Source organism: Aythya marila (assembly GCF_965140915.1).
Source record: "Aythya marila genome assembly, chromosome: 29".
Taxonomy (NCBI): domain Eukaryota; kingdom Metazoa; phylum Chordata; class Aves; order Anseriformes; family Anatidae; genus Aythya; species Aythya marila.
The window spans coordinates 1,877,937-1,898,599 of record NC_139070.1 but is presented as its reverse complement, the minus strand read 5'-3'; the positions used below and the strand labels follow the sequence as shown (position 1 = coordinate 1,898,599).

The following is a 20,663-nucleotide window of genomic DNA, read 5'->3' as shown; positions in this document are numbered from 1 at the left end:
TGTCCCCTCCCAGCCGCTCTCCGCATTCATTGCGTGCCCTAACGGGGGGGGGGGGGGCACACACACACACACACCACCCACCCGTCCCGCTGGCAAAATTAAGTTTGACTTTAACCCGTTCCGAGGCAAATTGGGTGGTGGGAAGCGGGGAGGGTTAAGGGAGGACACGGGGGAAACCCGAGGGGTGCTGGGGAGGGATGTGAAGGGGGGGGGGGAACGCAAAGGGAGGCGGCCGTGGTGGGATATAGGAGGGATTTTGGGGGGGGTGGACGCGAGGGGGGATGCTGGGGGGGATGCAGAGGGGAGAGGGGAGGAAGAAAAATGGGATGTGGCAGGGGAGGGCTGCGGGAATGCCCTGCTTGGCCCCAAGACCTCAGCCCCTTTGTACGGAGCCGTCTGGGGAGTCCCCAGAGCCCAGCCCCGCCATGGCGACAGCCCCCAGCCCCAGCAATCCCTCACGCGCCCCCCCCCCCTCCACACCCAACCCACCCCCAAAATCCCCCAAACCACCCCTAAAAAGGAGCCCCCGTCCCCCGTCCCCCCCCCCACACACCCTGGGGCCCAAGCACCTCGGTACCGACCTGTGGCAGCGCCCGCGGGCGAGCGGGCGGCCGGGGGGGGCCTGGCGGGTGCAGCATCCCCCGGTGGGGGGGCTGCTGACGGATCCCCCCCCCCCCCCTTCACGTCTCCATGGCTACGGCTTTTCCCTCGGCCGGCCTCACCCGCGCCCGCCGCCGCGCACGGACACACGGACGATGGGGCCGGACGGATGGACGGACGGACGCGGTGCTGCACAGCACGGCCTAGCACCCGTGGGTGCCCCGTCACCCATCCATGCCCCCCCCCCGAGCACCCCCGTCCACATCCAGCCCTCTCTCGTGCCCCCCCCACATCTCCCCTGCAGCCCACCGAGTCCTCACCGCACCCCGACGCCCCCATTTCTGCCCCCGGACCCACCTTGATCCCAGCCCCAAATTTTTTTTGGGGGTGCCTGTGGGTGCTGGAGACCCCCGCAGGCCCCTGGATGGCGGCACGTCCCGCTCCCCCCCCATCAAATATCCCCAAGGATGCAGCCCCCACGTCCCCCCCGGCCACCTTCCCCTGGCATCGGGGTGCCCGGAGCCCCCCATGGGATCCCCCTGCTGCTGCCCACCCTTGGGGATTTCTTCCCCAGCCCGCTGTGGGGCTGTGACCCTACAATTTTTTTTCCTTAAATTATTTTTTTTTATGGCCTGTAATGGGGTTCTCAGCTCAGCCCTGCCAAGCAGGGAGGTGGAGGAAGGGGGAAATTGCACAACGGGGCACCCCGGATGCGTGCCACAAACCCCGTGCCGGTCTCCCCCCCCAACAGGCATTGAGCCAGGATGAACCCACACAGGGGTTCTGGCCTCTGCCCACCCCAAAACGGGGATTTCTTCCCCCTTCCAGGGCTGGGGAGCCGATCTGGGGGTCCTGTCCCTTGTTCTCCCCCCCCCACCACCCTCCTTTTCCACTGCCCTGCTTCCCACGGGGCTTGGGAGCTTGGAGCTTTCTCCTGGGTGCCCTAAGGAGCTTGTCTCTCGTGCCTGCCCGCCCGCCGGCACCGGGGGCTTAGCCAAAGCCCGCTGCGGGGAGCCAGAGCTGCCCCAAACCTTTGGGGTCGGGGTGGGGTACCCCCCAACCCAGCCTGGCTCTCCCCACGCTGCCCCCGATGCGCCCCGCGCTGGGCAGCAGCGCCTCGGGGTGCGACCTTGGGGGGTGGCAACGTGAGCAAGCTCCCACCTTAACCCCCCCCCCATGGGATTAGCGGGGAGGCCTGACCTTAATCCCCCCGGGCACGCAGGGGGCTGGATGGGGCTGCTGGGGGACTTGTGGGGCCCCAGGAACCCGCTGAGATGGGCCCTGGGGTGGGCAAACCCTGGTGGCTCCCAAGTATCGGGGTCAGTCCTGGCACTGTCCCCAGCTGGGTGCTTGGTCCGGGGACCCCAATACCTGAGGGTTCCCCCCCCCAGCACCCTTGTGCGTGGTGCCCATGGGGTTGTGCACGGTCCCAAGGGGTCAGGCACGGTTTCCACGGGCCACCTGAGGTCCCCAGGGCACCGATGGTGACAAAGGGCACTGAGCAACGCCGCCAGCTCAGCCCGTCCCAGCGTGGCTCAGACACGCCGTGCCAGGACTCTGGGGTCCTGTATGGGGTTTTGGGGGGCACCGGGACATCTCCCACTGCTCCCAGATGGGATCACGGCCAGGCTGGAGCACGACAGCCCCATATCCAACAGCGCGCAGCCTCGTGACTTTTGGGGTGCTGGGCTGGGGTGGGTTCCCACCTCGTGGGTCACAGCACCGATGGGTGCAGAGGGGCCCTGTCATGACTCCTAGACACCTCCAATTTTGGGGTTCACCCGCCCCAGGGGTGCAGTGTGGGTGTCCCCAAGCCGCCAGCACGCCGGGTGCCCTGCTGACACGGGGTCAGGCACGTGGTGGTGCTGGCACCGGTGCCAAAATGTGCCCAGCCACCCCAAAAACAGGGAGAGCACCTGATCCCGAGCCCCCCACCACAATCCCTCCTCCTGGGGGGCTGTGTGTGTGTGTGGGGGGGTGCAGAGATGCCTTGTGCCTCCCCACAAATTGGCACAAAATTGCACGCACCAAAGCCACATCACCTCCCCTTGTCCTCAGCCCCGCTCGCACCCGATTTTTGGGGGGCGAGGAGACCCCGACACGGCCAAGAGGCCCCATGCCCAAGCCCCTGGTTGCGCACTGGTGGTGTGGGGGGGGTGTTTGTCCTGCAGGGTGGGCACGCCGGGCACCTACCTGGCTGTGCCTGCGCCCCGGCCGCCCGCCGGTGCTCGCTCACATCGCGGCTCCCCGGCGCCCGTGTCCAGCAAAGCCGATTACGCGCCGGCTTTGCGGCTCTCCCCTTTCCCCAGCGCCCCTCCTACCCGGCCACGGTGCCTGGCACGGCCCCCCCCGGGTTGGGGGGAGCAAATTGCAGCCCCCTCCGTCCCTACATCAGGGGAACATCTGTCCCCAGAGTCCCTGGGGGAGGCAACCCCTGATCCCGCAGCCTCTTGAACCGGGTCCCCTCGATGCTCTGCAAGTGGGAGGAGGGCTCCCGGCTGCCCCCCCCAGCCCACAGCATCACACCCCGGACCCCCCCAGGTTCCTGATGGCAATGACAACAGCACACAGGGTGGGAAGGATTCTGCTGTATTGATTTCAGAAGGCGATACAGGCACGGGTACAGAAGCTTGGCAAGCACAGGTCCGAACGCGGGGTGGCTCCTGCTGGGGGCCTGAACCTGCCCCAGGGCCACGCTGGAGGCAGAGGGGCCGGGGGCTGCCCCCCCCAGCGGGGCAACACGTGGAAATCTCTGCTGGTAGCTGGCTGGAGCCTGGCGGGGAGGGGAGCTGCCTGTGCCAGACCCCGAAATCCCCCTCCCTCAAACAGCCGTCCTGGCAAAACAGCCCAGCCCGAGCATCCTTGGCCTCATCCTGCCCTGGAACGGGCGCCCGAACTCCTGCACCGGAGGAGAGCCAGGCTGGACACGGCAGGACTGAAGCCCATGGGGCACGGGGCCGGATCCAGCCCCCAGGAGCCCCCCAGGAGTGGGGGCCGCTGCCCCCTCAGCCGAATCTGCCAGGAGCAGGGCGCAGCTTGGCCATCAGGGGACCCACCTCGGGGCTGCGTTGGTGGCAAGGCTCCTGGCTAAGGCACAGCTCGGCTGCTGAGAAACCCTTGGGGGGGGGAAAACGGTGCCCGGGGAGGGGGGGTCGGCAAGGTGGCAATGCCCAATGCGAGCCAGGACGCTGCCCACAAGCTGCCGGGAACCCCCTGAGATGTTGCAGCGGAAAAATAACCAAAAAAAAAAAAAAAAAAAAAAAAGGGAAAGCCTGGGGAAATTTGGATCTGGATTTAAAAAAAAAAAAAAAAAAAAGGGGGGGGGATTACAAAGGCTCTGGGCTCTGCTGGAGCCAGCAGCCCTCCAAGGCACGTGCCCAGGAGTGTAGTGGGGTCACTGCGGCAGCGCTGGTGTGGGTGGCCCAGCCTCTGCCCCAGCACCTCTGAGCTCCGGTCCAGCCACCGCGCGCAGCGCCCGGCACATACCCGGGCTGGCTTCGCTTGTCTTAGTCCTATATAAAAAGCTTTGGCAAAAAAGGCATCAGCTAGAGAGCTATTAAACTACGATCTCTTCCTGCATTGCTGCTCGGTAAACACGATTCGTCGGTGTCTTTGGCTGAAGTTTTAAAAAAAGTTGTGAAGCTGAAAAGCTTTTTCTTTTTTATAGAAATAGATTTTTTTTTCTTTACAAAAAAAAAAAAAAAGCATCTTTTAGCATTTTTAATATATATATATATAAAATTCCTGCTATAGAAAACAAAAATTTCAACCTTGGTTTTGATATCTTCTTCTTCTTTTTTTTTTTTTTAAAGGAAAACAAAACAAAAAAAAAATCTTTTGCTTTGGGAATAAACTAGCTCGAGATGGCCAGGAAACACAGGAATGGTGCCACAGAGTTACATGATGCTGCAGTTTTGCGGGGCCTGAGCCTGGGAGGAAGTGGAGAGAAGAAAAGAAACGAAACCACGGCGTTACCCTCCGCTCGCTGCGGCCGCCCAGGCGACGCCAGGCGGCAGCATCCAAGCGGGACCGCGCGGGTGCCACGATGCCCGAGGATCCCCCGGCACCCTTTAACCCACTGACCTGCCGGCGAGGGCTGGAGCTGCCCAGGATGTAGGACCTGGTCACCAGGTTTTCCCCGAGGCCGCTGCCACCTCCGGAGCCTCCGACGCTGCGGTAGCTGCGGGTGACAGTCACGCTGGAGGAGGAGCCCGAGGACATGGAGCTGAGGCCGGCGTTCTGCGAGCCCGACTTGTCGGCTGGCTGACCGCAGCTGCTGCACACCACCGTGCGCGAGCGCAGGTTGTACTCGCCGGGGTCCCCGGAGTCACCGCAGCTGCCCTGGATGGGGACGAACAGAAAAAAAACCAGCCCTGAGTGCCCACCCGAGTGCCTGCTGCCTCAAGCATCCTGCCCTGAGCACGGCAGAGGCACCAGTGTTTGGTGCCGGGCTCTGAAATAATTCCCCCAAAATCCCAAATCATTGGGTTTGGGTCTGGCGCACGGCACAGGGTGGGTGCTGACCCCCACCACGCTGCTGCTCGCAGCCCCAGGCTCTCCACGTGCTGCAGGAGGTGTTTCCACCACGCTTGCCCTGTGCTCAGAGCGTCCTATTCCTCAATGCCTGGCACAGCCCCCGCTGATGGCTTTCCAAAAGGAAATTTGTTCTTGGAAAGGACTCAGGGCCCAGCAGACCTGGGTCCTCGGGGGCACCTGGGTTCTGCATCCAGGGATAATCGATGCTGGGCTTGGCAGGGCTCTTCCCACCCAGAGCAATTCCCAGGCAGTGGATCCAGAAGCCTCCAGCAGTTGTTTTTTTATCGAGGAAGGACAGAGGCACCTCTGGATCCGGCCCAAAGCCCTCACGAAGTGCAGAGGATGGTGCGAGTGCCACCAAGAGGTGGCATCCATCAGCCTCCCACCACCTCACCCTTCATCCCCAGCCAGGCAGGGCCCAGCTCAGCCTCTCTGCCAGCTCCTCCCTGCTGCTCCACAGCGAGCCGAGGTCCCTCTGGCTCGGAGATGTCTTCCAAAAAGACCTGCAGAGCCTCTTCCATCTCCTCCAGGTGCCTCTGTTCTTCGTTTGGTGGTTTCCAAAGCACCCTCCCACCTGCCTGCTGCTGCCGGGCCAGATTCTGCCTGGTTTTGAGCTGCCCCCCGCCTCGACCAGGTCTGAGCTGGGCTTCCCCAACACCCCCCCACGAGAGACGAGCGCGGCACTCACGTGGTGGTGGCGGTGGCCGGTTTCGTCATCCTCGTCGTCGTCTTCGTTGTTGATGATCACGGTGCGGACCAGCTTCCGCATGGCCACCTCCTGGAGCAGAGAGAATCCCAGAATTATTAGGGTTGGAGAAACCCTCCAAGCTCACCTGGTCTGACATCCCCCTACCACCAATGTCACCAATAAACCACGTCCCCAAGCATCACGTCCAACCTCTCCTTGAGCACCCCCAGGGACGGTGACCCCACCACCTCTCCAGACAACCCGTCCCAAGGCCTGGCTGCTCTTCCTGAGCAGAAATATCTCCTCATTTCCAACCTGAACCCCCCCCGGCACAACTTGAGGCCATTCCCTCTGGTTATCTGCGAGAAGAGGCCGCCCCCAGCTCCCCACCCCTTCCTTTTGGATAGTTGGAGAGAGCAATGAGGTCTCCCCTTCTAAAGAGCTTGTAGCCATCCACTGCAGCACCCCAGCCGTGGCAGTGGTCCCACCACATTTCAGGGACCATCGTAGAGCAGCTCGGGTTGGAAGGGACCCCAAAAACGATCTGTTTGTGTCCCACCCGTCCCCCCCAGGCTCTCACCTCCCCGTTGGAGTTGATGAGGGCAGTGCGCAGGCTGTCCCCGCAGCCCCAGCTGCTCTGGTTCTTCCACACCATGTCGGTGGGGGGGCTGTGGGTCGCCCCGGCCCCCGAGGCCCAGATCTGGGGAGGAAAGCACGGAGAAAACGAAGGGCTCAGGACCCTGGGGCCGTGGGTTGCCCCCCCGCCCCACCGAGGAGCCGTCAGGAAAGACTCACCGTGACCGTCTGGCCAGCCTTCAAGGTGAACCTCGGGGGGAAGCGGTAGGTGATGACGGGGTCGTCCCCGTTCTGCCTCTTGATCTGCCAGTTCCCTATCGCCTGGTCCTGCGACAGCAAAAACAACACCCTTCAGACCCCGCCGCCTCCTCCCCACCCTGGGGGCTGAGATAAAACGCTGGTGAAGCCCCGGGACCCTCCTGGAGGTGAACCCACCTCGTTGGATTTGTTCTTCAGACGGACGAAGCGGCCCTCCAGGTCCACCTCCTCCACACCGATGCGGCCGCTTGTCCGGGCATGGTGGGAGAAGCTGGTCCGGCTCTCGCTGTCCTCCAGCTTCCTCTTCTTGGACGAGCTCGAGCCAGAGAAGTGGATCCCGTGTCCTTTGTGGGAGGACGGGCTGGGGGACAGCCTCAACCTGGGCAGGAAAAAGCGAGAAGGAGCCCGTGAGGATGCGAGGGCTGGGACCTGTGCCCTACCTGGGGTACCTGGGGCAGCGATTCCCACCCACCTCTCCTCCTCGCCCTCCAGCAGCTTGCGGTAGGCATTGATCTCCATGTCCAGAGCCAGCTTGATGTCCAGCAGCTCCTGGTACTCGTCCAGCTGCTGCTGCATGCGTGCCCGCATCTCGGCCATCTCCCGGTCCTTGTCGGCGAGCAGGCGCCGGTTGGTCTCGCGCTCCCGGGACAGGGCATCCTCCAAATCGTGCAGCTTCGCCTCCTTGGCAGCCAACTGAGCAGGGAGAGAAGGTCAGGGCGGCCACCACGCCTGGGGTCGTCCACGCGAGGGGACCAGCCCGGGGTGGGGGACAAGCTGGGGGAGCCCCCTCGGTCCCCACTCACCTGCTTCTGCAGGTGGCTGACTTCGGAGGAGAGGCTGTCGATGCGGATGCGGACTTGCTGCAGCTCTTCATGGGCAGCTCCTGCGATGTTGCTGTTCCTCTCGGCAGACTGCTTGGCGTTCTCCAGCTGGACGGGGGCACAAGGAGGTTAAAGCCCCCGGTCCCCTCCATCCACCGGCGCCCCGGGAGGCGGAGGAAAAGCCACGGAGCAAAACCTGAGCGTGAGGAAGGGTTGGAAAGGGGCACGGCCGCTGCTCACCTTCGCGCTGTAGGTCTTCTCCAGTTCTTCCTTGTACTGCTTGATCTGGTTCTCGTGCTGCCTCCGCAGGTCCTGCAGGGCCTCGGACAGCTTGCTCTCAAACTCCTGCTGCCGCCCGTTGTCGATCTCCACCAGCCGGGTCTCGTGGCGGCGTTTGGTCTCCCGCAGCTCCTGGGGACGGGGCAGGAGACACGGGGTCAGCTGGGGGTGGCACCAGCTCGGGGAGAGGGGCTGGAAATGCGGCGTGCGGGGCTTGCCCCGAGCACGCTGCCTGGATCAGCCTTCTGCAGGGAGGCACGGGCAGGGAATTCGCCCTGCACACCCCCCAGGGCAGCTCTGCCTGCTTCTCACCTCGCTGTAGATGTTCTTCTGGAACTCTAGCTCTTCCTTCAGCGTCTGCAGCCGGTTCTCAGCATCCACCCGGCGCAGCATCTCGTCCTGCAGCTGCTTCTTAGCCTCGTTCCAGGCGCTTTCCAGCTGTGGAAAGAGAAGGACCGTCACTGCCTGCACCCGGGGCCAGCCCGGCTTGGCCTCCAGCTCCTCCACCCCACAGCCCCAGCACACGGGGGATGGCTTCAGGGGTCCCCGAGGGGGACGGGGACGGTTCCACCACTGCTCACCTTGGCCACCTGTGCCCTCAGGTCCCTCACTTCGGCCTCCAGGTTCCTCTTCTCGCTCAGGGCGGTGGAGAGCGCAGCCTCCTTGGAGTTGAGCAGCGCCTCCAGGTCCTTGAGGCGCGCCTGGGCGGACAGCAGGTCCCCTTCCTTCTTGGCATTGCTGCGAGGCACCGAAAAAAACGTTGGTGAGGAGGGGGGCGTCACCACCCTGCAGCTGCGCCCCTCCGCTCGCCCCCCAGCATCACCGCAGGGTTGAGGCTGGAGCGCGCCCTGCGCGCACCCGCTAGGGGTCACTGCGAGCCCGGCTGAGCCGGAGGTGCCGTGGGGGGGTCACCAGCCGTGTCCCCCCCTTTTTTCCCCTTAACTTCAAGCCCTCTGACAGCAAGGTCAAGGCCGGCTCTCGCAGGCAGCAGGCGCATCGCTGCGGAGCCAGGGAACCTGAGCCGAGCGAAGCGCAAGGCAGCCCGGCGCTATTTTGGTCGGGTCTATAAAAAGAAAAAGAAAAAGAGGCACGGGGAGGGCGTCGACACCACCAAGTTTGCACCCTCGGCTCCTGAACGTGGAGCCCCCGCTGCCCACCAAGTGGGGTGGACGAGGGACGGAGCCGGCCGCGGTGGCCACACGGTGGGCGAGCAACGGCCACGTGCCGGCGAGCGCCTCCGGACATTCCTGGGGCAGCGAGCGTGAACCCACGCCGTTAGATCATGGGTAAAGTTAGACACGGCGCTGAGCCTGCCCCAGCTGCAGGATCTGGCCCGGGTAGGACGGGGATCACCAAAAACCAGGCACTGGGGAGCCGTTCACCTCCCTCTGCGGCGGGGCGAGCAGGAACCGGTGACCCCGACACCTCTCAGCCTATGTGGATTTTCCTGCGTTTCCTTCTGCTTCACCAGGACATCGTTTGGAGACTTTTACACCTCTCCAAGCCCGGCCACACTCGAGCAGCCCCACAAGCCAGCCCAGCTCCCCATTTTGTGGCTCGGTTTGCCAGGGCCGGCCGCCCAAGCGCTGTGCCGGGGGGGGGGGGGGGTTCTGCCTGCGCACCACCACGCTCCTTCCATGCCAGTGACTCATAGGAGAAAAATGCCATCTGGGAGCCGAGCCCGAGCCTCCTCGGCTGAGCACAAACACCCCTGGAGGTTGAGCTTTCCCAGCTGGCAGCAGCTCGCCCTCGCAGCCAGCGTGGCTGGCTCGTTGGCCACCGCTGGCACGGTTTAATCCTGCTTCCCCTGATCGAGTTAATCGCTGCTTAACTCCGCGGAGAGCTCTGCCTTCGCTTTTTTGCATCTGGAGCTCTTTGCTCTTCCTTTGAGGGACCGATTCAGGCACTGCTTGGGCTGTTTGGGTGCAGGGCCGGGCATGTCCTGCAGCCTACAGCTCTTCAGGGGACACCACCGGCACCATCAGTGATTGAAAGAGGGAGGGGAGGATGCCAAGTGGATGGTCACACTCCTGTCTGCACAATGATTAACAGGTTTGCACTCTCCAGGGACCAGGAGGGCCGCAGGGCTCAGGGGAGGACCTGTTGGTGCCTGGAGAGCCCCGAAGTAAATCCCAGAAGACCCGAGAACAAAACATTTGTCCTGAAAACCTCCCCTCATCATCCCGGGTGAGGCTGGAGAAGAGCGGAGAGGGGAGCTCAGAGCCCAGCCTGGGCCACATGAGGCTCTGGGGGACCTGAGCATCTCCCCAAAACTCCGGCACCTCTGGGTGAGCTCCCCCCTGGACCCAGCTCACCCCTGCTCCAGCCCAGCCAGGGTTTGGGGTTTCCCTTGCCCCCCCATGGCCGCTGCCTCCCGACGGGTCCTGTTATTTCCCCTGCAGCCTCTCGGCTCCAGCTGACGGCGGGCTAAAAATAAGAACGCTTACGGCAGCTGCACCGCTCCCACCTCCCTAAGCAGGGAGACAAGAGGGGATGGAGGGGGCTGTCGGTCTCCCCATCCTGCCCACGGCAGCCTGAAGGATCCCAAATTCTCCACCGGGCAGAAGGGAAGCGCGGGTGGCACCCCGAAGGGCCCCCCCCATGCCCGGAGAACCAAGCCAGTGAAAAAGAAGCATTTATCAAAGCCCAGGGCGGAAAGATGCAACGGAGGCAGCAAATCCTCGAGCAACAAATGTCTCGGGAGAAAAAGATGGAGGGAGAAGGGGGCCTCAAGGCGGTTTTATTTTTAGCCTTTAAAAGCAGGAAGGAGGAAAAAAAAAAAAAAAAAAAAAAAGAAAATTGCAGCCGAGCTGCCAGAAAATGCAAACATTAATGGAAAGTTGGATCTGCTCTGCCTGTGCTTAACGCAGACACGGGGAAGAGCCCGGCCTCGGAGCGGGCTGCAGCTGAAGGGGCCCCAGGGTGCGTGGTCCCTGTGCCCAGGCACAGATCCGCCGCTTTTCCCCCCAAATCCCAGCCCAAGGCTCAGCCCAGCGGCTCCGGGCTCCCCTCTAGAAAGTTTGAGAGAGTTTGGAGCCGTCGGGGCTCACGGGAGGAGGCAACCAAACGGCTTTGGGCACGTGCGCCGGGCTGGCCGGCGAGCCAAAAACCCCGCTAAGCCCACGTCGGGAAACACCCTTCGGTTTCTCCCGGCCCAGACAAATCACACCGAGACGTTTCGGAAGCTCCCACGGACCCAGCAGCTCCTGCTGGGCTGCTGGAAGGGACCCAGCACAGTGGGAGAAGCGGGCGTTCCCCCGCCTCCGAATCGCAGCCGCCCCACCCTGGGGACCTCGCGGGTTCGTGCTGGCTTTTGCCACCCGTCTCTCCATCCCCTGCACGTCTGCAAAGCCCCTGGGGAATTCGGTTTCTCGCCTCGCCACGGGGCTGGGGGGCACGCTGTGCCAGGAAAGGCTCACGTTGTACTGATGGGTTGGGAAACTGAGGCACGGAGCAGCGCGGGGTGCCCAGGGAGCTTGGTGAAGGATCTGGTTAACGGGAGGACCCGGAAAAAGTGCTCTGCCCCCGTCTTGGGTTTGCTGCTGTGCACGGTGCTGCCTCTGGCATTGAGGATTTGTTCCTCATCCCAGGGATCCACACCCACCCCAGGGATCTGTTCCCATCCTAGGGATCTGTTCCCCACCCCAGGGATCCACACCCACCCCAGGGATCTGTCCCCATCCCATGGATCTGTCCCCATCTCAGGGATCCACACCCATCCCGGGGATCTGCCCCCATCCCAGGGACTTGTCCCCATCCCAAGGATCTGCCCCCACCCCAAGGATCTGTTCCCTACCTCAGGGATCTGTCCCCACTCAAGGGATCTGCCTCCACCCCAGGGATTTGCCCCCATCCCAGGGACTTGTCCCCATCCCAAGGATCTGCCCCCATCCCAGGGAGCTGTTCCCCACCCCAGGGATCCGTCCCCACCCCAGGGATCTGCCCCACATCCCGGGGGGCTGGCAGGCACAGCGGGAGGAGATGTGGGCTGGGAGAACCTCGGCGGTGGGGCACTGGGAATGCGGCCGAGCCGCTTCTCCCAGCTCCTGACTCATCGGCGCTCGGCGGGGCCGTCGCCAAATCACCAGGATAAACAGGGGCTGGTCTCCTAGCAGGGAACTGTAAATAGCCAGCGCGACGTATAGGGAGGACCAACATCTGCACACAGCCAGCATCCTGTTAGGCACCAGACCCCGGTGCCAAACGGCAGCCAGGGGATCCCGGTGCCGGCGGCGTTCGAGGTTGTGTGGAAACGGCCCCCGCCCGCCGGCACCCGCGGTGCCAAAATCCCTTCCCGGGGCCAGGGCTGGTGCCAGCCACGCTGCACGGCCCCGGCACGCTCGTCCCCTGTGGCCAAAGGGCTCGGCTGCACGTGGCCAGAGCAAACAGCTTGTGAGAGCTGGGGTTCCCCAGCCCCAGTTTGGGATCTGGTCCTTCCCTGCATCCCCCAACTGACCCCAAAGCACTGCTCCTCTGGGGTTCACAAGGATGCCAAGGCAGCTCGCCACTGGCACGGGGGGGATGTTGTGGCCATTTCGGGCTCCCAAAATCTTGGTCATCCCCGTCCCACCTCAAATCCCATCCCCAGGAGCTTTGCTTGGAGCACTGGGCACACAAAACCCTGCACAACGGGACCCGAGTCCAGCCAGGATTTGTGGCCATCAGCCACAAACCCCCTGCGCCCACACCCCTCTCCATGCAGCCTCGCCTCTCACAACAGGGGAAAAAGCAATTTGTGTCCGTTGGCGCTCTGAAACCTCAACACAACTGACCACAGCGGGGGCTGGAGGGTTTCTTCCCCCTCCCTTGCTATTTAAAAAGGGGGGGAAACAAGCTGGCAAAGCATCGAGCTCACTGAAAAGCCCGGCGCAGCCCGTGCCGCTTGGGAGCCCCGGTGTCACTCGTTCCCTTTCCCGTCTGCCTGCGCCAGTGCCGATGACTCACCCCAGCCCTTGCCGGCGGCACGAAATGGAAATCCCAAGTCACCGAGCGCCGACGTTGCTGTTTGGGCTGAGCCCCCCCCCTAGTAACAGAAGGGCTCGTGGTTTTGCTGGCAGTGCTGGATAGAAAAGGGGGAGGTTTTGCTGGTGCCCCTGGATCGGGATGGGGCCAGGCTCCTCGCTGCCCACCCCGCACGATCGAGGGCCACGGAGGAGTTTTGCGGGAGGTGTAAATCCTATAAACTGCCTGCACAGAGGACGGGCAGGATTTATCCTCCGCGTCCACTCAACCCTGGGAAAACAGCTTCCAAACGGGTCTGCTGCTGGCTCGCCGCCTGCGAAGCTCCTTCCACTGGTGCTTTAACCACTGCAGGGTGCAGCGAGCCGCAGAAGGAGGATGCAAGGGGATGCAAAGAGCTGGGAAAGAGCAAGCAAGCATCAGCTGCTGGAAGGTGGCGGAGCTGGGGAGCACACACGGCCCCCCCAGAGCCGCCGGTGCTGCCAGCGGCCGCGCCTCGTGCCATCCGGAGACGTGCAAGCAAAGCGAGGACAGGATTTCCCTCTCCATTCCTGGCTTTGCCACCAAGCCCTGGGTTATCTGTGGCTTAAACACCCAGCTGGGTAGGCTGGGGCTTCCAAAGGCAGGGCCGTTTCCTACGCCGGCAAAAAAAAACTTGTGGTTCCCATCGTAAAAAAACGGCAAAACCTTCAAAACCCTGAACGTCTCCACTCCTCTGCAAACTGCAGCCAAACGCTGAGCCCAACTTGCCAGCCGTGTCACGCACATGGCGCTGCCCCAAACACCACCAAAAGCATGGAGACGAAGCGTATGTTCCCGGATTTTCCTCTGGGGGCTTGATTATGAGGGTAGGGCTTATAATTGAGGTTAAAAAAAAGGGAGCTGAGTCACTCCCGTTGAACACATCTGTGGGGTTGGGAGCGCTGGGGGGGTGGCAGCTGGCAATGTGGGGCAGGAGAGGAGCGGGAATGCAAATCCTGGCCCCACGAACCGGGAACTTCGGCCGCCACCAGGCAAATCGGGTGGCTGAGCCCCACGGAGCAGCAAAGGGAGCAGGACCCCGGAGAGGGCAAGCAGGGAGCGAGCTCGAGCTCTCCTCTCCAGCGGCTCGCCCCATTTTCCATAAATCTGGGTACGCAAAACTGCCGGAGAGCAAAATTTGCTTGAAAAACAATGCAGGGGATTGTTGGATTCAGCTGCCACCCATCGACCTGGGAACAAAAGGCTTTGCTATGCGGGCTCCCCGGGCACAGATAAAGGCAGGCGAGGTGTTTACTCTGCCCCAAGGCCGACCGCGGGTTTACTCGGAGGCAGCAGGGCCTGGAACTGCCTCGTTCGCCCCCTCCGGCAACTGAGACCCTGCCCTTGGCCACGCTGCCACTGCTGGGGAGGGTCCGAATCTGGTGGCACCGGGAAAACTCACCCGGGTGGCAGAGCGCAGGAGATGATCCCAGCACCTCTGCGGCTGTGCCGGGCTGAAACCTGGCTGTGGCCAGCTCAAGAGCTGCAAATCGCAGAGCCAGAGCCCCAGCCCAGCAGCTTTTTGCAGGGGGGGGGCAGAGGAACCGAGGCTGGCTCACACGAAGCGATGCCGCCCGCTCGCCGGGACGCACGCTGCGGGTTTGGGTCTCGGCCCCGCAGTTGGGGGTGCAGGGCACAAGCCAGCCTGTAAAAGCAAGGAGCCAGCTCCCCAGCAGCAAAACCGCTGCAAAAAGTCTTGGGTTTGCAAAAACAAACAAACAAAAAAACACCAAAAAACCCTGATTTCTCCTAGGGCTACAGGGAGAGAGCTGGGGGAGCGAGCCCGGTGCGACGCCCTGTGGGGCCACGTCCCTGCACCCCACAGACCCCCCTGGCACGTGAGCTGCCGTGGCACCAGGAAGGAAGGGGCAGGCGAGTGTGGTTGATGGAGTGGCCGGGGCCTCCCGAAAAAGGCAGAGGAGCCCGGCCCAGCTGCACCCAGCCTCAGCCCCGGGGCTCAGCGTGACTCACGGCCCCGCTCCGTGCCTCCTCCTGCCTCCCAGCCCTGCGGAGGCCGGGGTTTAAACACCCCCAGAGAGAGCCTGGGCTGTTATCTGGGTGGCTCAGAGCTGGGACTTTTTAAGAGCGTGGCCAAAATGATGTTAAAGAAACCCCCCGAAGCGGGGCTGGTGTGCTCAGCCCCCATCCGAGCCTCGGCGGGGAGCCCCGGGGTGGGCACAGGACGAGGACGTGGAGGTTGGAAGCAGGAGCAAGCGGCCGGGGTGGCCCCGCTGTCGCATGCACCCCCCTGGAGACCTGCTGGGGAGCTGCTCGTGGCCTTGATAAAAGAATTCGAAAGCTCCAGGAAAGCCCTCGACCCAACCCTGGCATATCTTGGCACGGATATGGCCCCATCACCTGCGGCGCCGCACCCCTGTAATTGAGCCCTGTGAAGTGAGGTTTCGGACACGTGCCCAGACCGTTGGGGTACTTTGTCCTGCCGACAGTGCACTTTTCAGCCCCGAACGGTGCAAAGAACGTGGCAGAAGAACTGGATGAGCCGAAAGGCCCTGCTCGCAGCACCCCCTTGTCCTTGTCGACGGGGAAAGGAACCGGGATCGCAGCAAACCAAGGCGCAGTCGGGCGCTGACTCAGCAGCACCTGCAACGGAGGAACCCTGACCCCAGCTGGGTTTTGTGGTGTCTGTGGGGTGGGTTCAATGTACCTCAACCAACTTTCCACCCCAAGCAGCCTCTCCCAAGTCCCCGTAGCCCTCGGGGACAGCGCAGGGGCTGCAGCTGCCACCGTGGCACCGGGGGGGGGGAGCGCAGGGCACCCCCAGCAGTTGTTCAGCCTCACACTGGGGCCATTCAGCTCTCGGTTGGATGGGAGAGGAGCAGGGCAGGTGGGAAGCCAACCCACATCACGCTGGCCTTAGGAAGCGTGCCGAACCGATGGGCTTAAGGAAGGGCACAAATGGAGGGCAGGGGAGGGGGCTGCAGCCAGGGCTGGGGGCGATTCCCAGCTCCCACCCCCCCCCCAGGCTCCCTGGGGACCCTTCCCACGCCAGCCCTGGCTTTGGATGGGACCCAAGGGAGAGCTCCTGCGGCTTCCTCCTGTCCTGGTTGGCAGCAGCAGGGAAGGAAACTGCAGCTCCCAGCGGGAACAAATTTAAGCAAAAAAAAAATAATAAATAAAAATAAAAATAAAGGAGCTGGCAGGAGCCCGGCGGCCCCACCCCAACTCCCCTCGCGTGCCTCTGCCGAGCGCAGCTCCAGGAAAAGGCTCGCGCTGCCGCCAGGCTCTGAAATTTCGGCGTTAATGGGATCCAGAGAGCTGGAGTGACGTGAGCGAGGCCGAAAAACACGGCCAGGGTGGGCTGGGACCCGCTGCGCGGGGTGGGCGCTTCCCCGAGCCAGGAGCTGCGGCCCCGTGCCAAAACCAGCCCCGTTCCTCTGCGATCGCCCCCTCTTCAGCCCCCGGTTTTGGGGCTGAGAAACGCCGAAAGCGACAGGATTTCCTCCCGTCCTGCTGATCCCTGTTACGAGGAACAGGCAGGGAGTGGGGCTGCAAAACGAAAGCGCCGCGGCGATTTCCTCCGCCTGCTGACCGCGCAGGGAGCCTGGAGCGAAGGGGGGGGACGGGTGCTTGTGGGGGTGAAAAAAATAACCCCGGTGCCGCTGGGAACACGGCAGCGTGGCTAAAAGCAAGCAGCAGCCTCGGAGCAGAGTGGGTTTTGCTGCAGAACCCCTTGGCCAGGCTGAGGAAAGGTGTAGGGGGGGAGAAAAAACAAGTGCTGGGGAGCTGGAGACGAGGGGTCGGTGGCAAAGCGTGGGCAGAGGCACCCGGGAGGGGCTGGGGGCTTGGGGCAGCCCCAGAGCGGCGGCGCCGCCGGCTCCTTGCAAGCATCGGGGCCGCACAAAGCGGTTTTTGTGTGCTCCAAAAGGGCAGGTCCCGCTGCTGGCATCTGTGGGGTCAGGGGAAGCAGCCCCCGAGCTGGAGGTTTCTCCCCACGCCAAACGTGCCGGGAGAAAGAAGGCGGCTGCGCGGCACGGGCAGCACCAGCTCACGGGGACGTGGCTGCTTTCCGTCTCCACCGGCCTCTGGGGTCACCAGGAAGAACTCGCCGCGGGCAAAATCCAGCCCAGCATCGAACAGGGCAAATTCCACCCCTGCCACCTGCGGGGCTGGAACCGGGGGGGGGCTGCAGGGGTGACCCCAGCCCCTTCCAGCTCTGCCACCGTGGGGCTTGGTTGCTCTGCCCTTAGCAAGCTTCCCCCCTCGCCAGCTTTGGAAGACGGGAGATTGTTATTATTAATTATTATTATTATTACTATTTTTCTCCTCATTAAGGCCCGGGATGAGACCTGGGCCCGTGGAGGAAGAGACACTGCCAAGGCACCGACTTAATCGGGTTAGGGGCTGCAATTCAGGAAACCATCGCTCATCAGCCGCGCTCCTAACAAGGGCCTGGTTCCTGTTTCGGAGGGAGCTGTCTGCGGCACAGCCGGCCCTCACCCGTGGGGCTCTGGAAACCTGGGGGCTCCTCTCCCGGGGCACCCAAGGGCCGTATCCGTACCCCCCTGTGCTCCCTGATGGGGGCTTACAAACGGTCTGCACCCCATAAACCCGGGGCTGATGCGCAGACCCTGCTCCAGAGGGACCCCGTGCCCCACGAGACCCCCCAAAAGCACAGGTTGGGGACACCGGCGACACCCTAAACACCGTGCTTTTGGCCCAATCCTGGCTCGCCACATGGCTCTGGAAAAAAAAAAAAAAAGGGAGTCTCCAGGCATTGCCAGCACCCGTGAGTCACGCACGGGCTGTCCTCGCCGCACCCCACGCCTTACACGCAGCACAACCGGCCCCATATCGGGCTGGGAGCCGAGAGGGAAGCCCAGATGCTGGGGACACTGGTGCCACCGGACCCCACGGGGCAGCCACTGGCACCCCAGCGTCACCCGCAGGACCCTTGGGTGCCTCTCCGCAGCGCAAGCATCCCTTTGTGTGTGCACACCCAAGGGCGAGGGGGCTGCTCGCACGCCCTCGCCTTGTGTCCCCCCCCCGGCACGGAGCCCCCGCTGACTCAGACACGCCGGGCACCCTGCCCAGGGCTCTGCTCGCCGCCCCCCCGGCCCTGCACAGCCCAGACAACCCCAAGCGAGGGCTGTGGTGGGGCTGTGGGCGCTGATAATGAGGACCGGGGCGCCTGCCCCGCCGGAGATACGCGGCACGGTCCCCGTTATAGATGTGCCGGGTGCCACCGGCGAGGCGGGCACCCCAGGGCTGACAAAAAAAGCCCCGGGGGATTTTTTTTAGGGTTATGGGGAGAGGCCCCGATGCAGCCAGCATGCGAGGGACAGCACCGGCTTCGCTACACGGAGCTGTTCCCGTCTCATCCGCCGGGACTCGGAGACGACACGGAACAGCGCCTTTCTCCCCGGGAACCGCAACTGCAACCTGTCCTCCGAAAAAAAAAAAAAAAACAGAGCTGCTCACCAGGAACCCACCACCCCCAGCCTCGAGGGAGTGCTTTCCAGGCGCCTTGGGGAGCACGGCCCCACTCAGGACAAAACCAAACATATTTTCGCCGAGCGGCCAGGCAGGCTGAGCACGCCACTCCCAGCCAGGCAGCGTGGGGACGGCCGCACGCCGGGCATTTTTTCCAGGCACAGCCCTCGAGAGATCGCAGCCAAGATAGTTCGGGGCTTGCATAAGGCAGCAGAAGCTTTTCCGACAGCTCAGCTCCGCATCTCGGCGGCTCCCAGCCCACGGCCCTGCCCGCCCCACACCATCCCAAATCCCAGGGACCCCGCAGGCAGGGAGCAGGGTGGGTGCAGCCGCCTTATCTGGGGACGGAGCCGCCGCAGCGCACGGGAAACCGAAAGCTAAATATAAAAACGCTGCACGGTTTTCGAGAGGCAGCTGTGGAAGGCTGCGCAGTCACTCCCTTCCCAGTAGGTAGATTATTTATGGCATATTCTGAAGAAGTTAATTTTAGCCTCGTTAGCCTATCGGGCTCAAAATGAGGCGTCCGGTAAAAGAGGCAAAGGAGCAATCGGGGGAAGAGGGATCTCGCCTGGCCATCGCCCAACCCAAAACCCTGCCTTGGAGAGGGAAAGGACCCGCGGGGAACCACGGCCACGGTGCCTCCGGGTTTGGGTGCAGGGGCTGGCGGGGACAGGGGGAAGCCAGGGGCTGGTCCCCATCTGTGGGGGGGACCCACGCTGGGTGCCTGCCACAGCCCCAAGGAGGGGGGAGCAACAGAAACTGCCGGCAGCAGAAAGCAGGGGGCATTTTCCACGGCAGGGAAGTGGCCGGGGGGGATTTGAGCCTTGAAGCAGACCTGGAGCGTGGCACCAGGCACGCGGGATGTGGGCGCTGTCCCCCCTCCCCTCCCCTCCCCAAGCAGGGGACCCCGACAGCTCGGCACGGGGAGGGTTAAAGGCAAAACAAAACCGGAGCAGGTCCTTCAACCCGTGCCAAAGACAGCAGAGGAAAATAGGACGAGCAGGCGAGGTCTGTGGGCAGGACGGAGCCAGCTGGCTGGCACCGCTTCCCCGCTTGCGCAGGATCGCGCTTCGGAACAGCTCCAAGATGACGAACGCCCGGGGGGCCGCGAGCTCAGCACCCGACCAGCGTCGAACCGGCCCCAGGTCCCCACCACCCTCCAAGGGCATCCCGACCACCCCGGGGCGAAGATGGCGCTGGGAAACGGAGCGGGAATGCCGGGAGAAATTCCCCTCCTCTCCCGGCCCCCGCTCCAGCCGGGTCACGCGTTTCCCCCCTCTCCGTGCCCGTCCTGGATCTCCCCTGCCTCTCCCTCCCCGCTCCCCGTTCGGCTCAACCCTCCCGGGTGCTCACCGGGCTTTCAGCTCCTTGTGCTCCTCCTGGACTTTGCTGAGCTCCAGCTGCAGCCTCGCTCTCTCCTTGGCCACCGAATCCAAGGTCTTGCGGGCGTCCGCCAGCTCCGACTCGTAGGCGGCTTTGATGCCCGACACCTCGCGGCTCACCACCTCCTCCGACTCGGTGATGCGGAGCCGCAAGCCGGCGTTCTCCAGCTCCAGCGAGCGCACCTTGTCGATGTAGACGGCCAGGCGGTCGTTGAGCTCCTGCAGGTCCTCCTTCTCCTGCAGGCGGGTGATGCGGGTGGGGGACAGGGGGGTCCCCGAAGCCCCGCTGCGGGTGCTCCTCTTCTGCGAAGGCGTCGCCATGGTGCCCGGCGTCGAGGCGAAGGACACGGCACAGGACACGGCACGGGACACGGCACGGGGCCCACGCGCACCCAGCCGGCTGTCTCGGCTGCCCCTGGTCCTCCGAGTGACTTATATCCCAGCTGGGCTGTGCACCGCAGGAGGGGCTGCGAGGAGGAGGAGGAGGAGGAGGAGGAAGAGGAGGAGGGTGGAGTTTTTCGGGCACGGGGTGGAGACAGCCGGCTTGCGTCAGGCCACGGCTTGGCTTGGGAATGGCTGGAAAAGCATCCCTAGGAAAAGCAGCCCTGGGAGAGCAGCCCTGGGGTGGGCAACCCACAGCAACCCCATCGTGAGCCCCACACGTCCCCAGCTCATGGCAGCAGCTCCCCGAGAGCCCGGCTGGGCAGTGCCAGGCTCTTGTTGCACCCCGACTGCTGACGGGGGTCCTGGGGTGCTGCAGGGTCTGTGGGACCCCCCAGGCTGCACCAGACCTTCCAGCACCCCAAAACTGGGCTCTGGAGACCCAAAATCATGGGGGTCCTACGGCACTGCTGGGCAACTCAAACTCAAGGCAGCCGGTCCCGCAGAACCCCGCTGCCCGGGGGAACCCCCGAGCCCCTCAGCATCAGGGGGACCCCCCTGGAGAAGGGGGTGCAGTGTTTGGTGCTCCCCCAGTTTCCCCAGCACCATTTTGCCCAGTTCCCCCAGCACTAGCTGCACCCCTTTCCTAGCCCCCCCCTCCCCTAGCCGCAGCCCCCCTCAGCTTTATCCTTTCTCCCGCTTTCCCTGCGC

At 63.6% G+C, this 20,663-nt stretch overlaps 1 protein-coding gene across 1 annotated transcript; it reads right to left on the bottom strand.

Annotated features, from left to right (window-relative positions):
* Positions 1-3,173: 3,173 nt before the first annotated feature.
* LMNA (lamin A/C) lies at positions 3,174-20,034 on the bottom strand. Its single transcript, XM_082780978.1, has 12 exons — positions 19,543-20,034; positions 8,340-8,496; positions 8,071-8,196; positions 7,720-7,890; positions 7,462-7,587; positions 7,131-7,351; positions 6,836-7,037; positions 6,620-6,727; positions 6,405-6,524; positions 5,825-5,914; positions 4,684-4,941; positions 3,174-4,529 (listed from the first exon to the last, which is right to left on the bottom strand). The coding sequence occupies exons 1-12, from the start codon at positions 19,890-19,892 to the stop codon at positions 4,497-4,499; spliced, it is 1,962 nt and encodes a 653-aa protein (XP_082637104.1). The 5' UTR covers positions 19,893-20,034; the 3' UTR covers positions 3,174-4,496.
* Between the last annotated feature and the right edge of the window lie 629 nt (positions 20,035-20,663).

What these genes read in the sequence shown, in the direction of transcription:
- LMNA (XM_082780978.1), bottom strand. Translation starts at nt 19,892, where the DNA reads ATGGCGACGCCTTCGCAGAAGAGGAGCACCCGCAGCGGGGCTTCGGGG. An exon ending in TGAGGGCACAGGTGGCCAAG is followed by an intron (nt 8,197 to 8,339) that starts GTGAGCAGTGGT and finishes CTCTTTCCACAG; the next exon opens with CTGGAAAGCGCCTGGAACGA. An exon ending in TCAGCCACCTGCAGAAGCAG is followed by an intron (nt 7,352 to 7,461) that starts GTGAGTGGGGAC and finishes CTCCCTGCTCAG; the next exon opens with TTGGCTGCCAAGGAGGCGAA.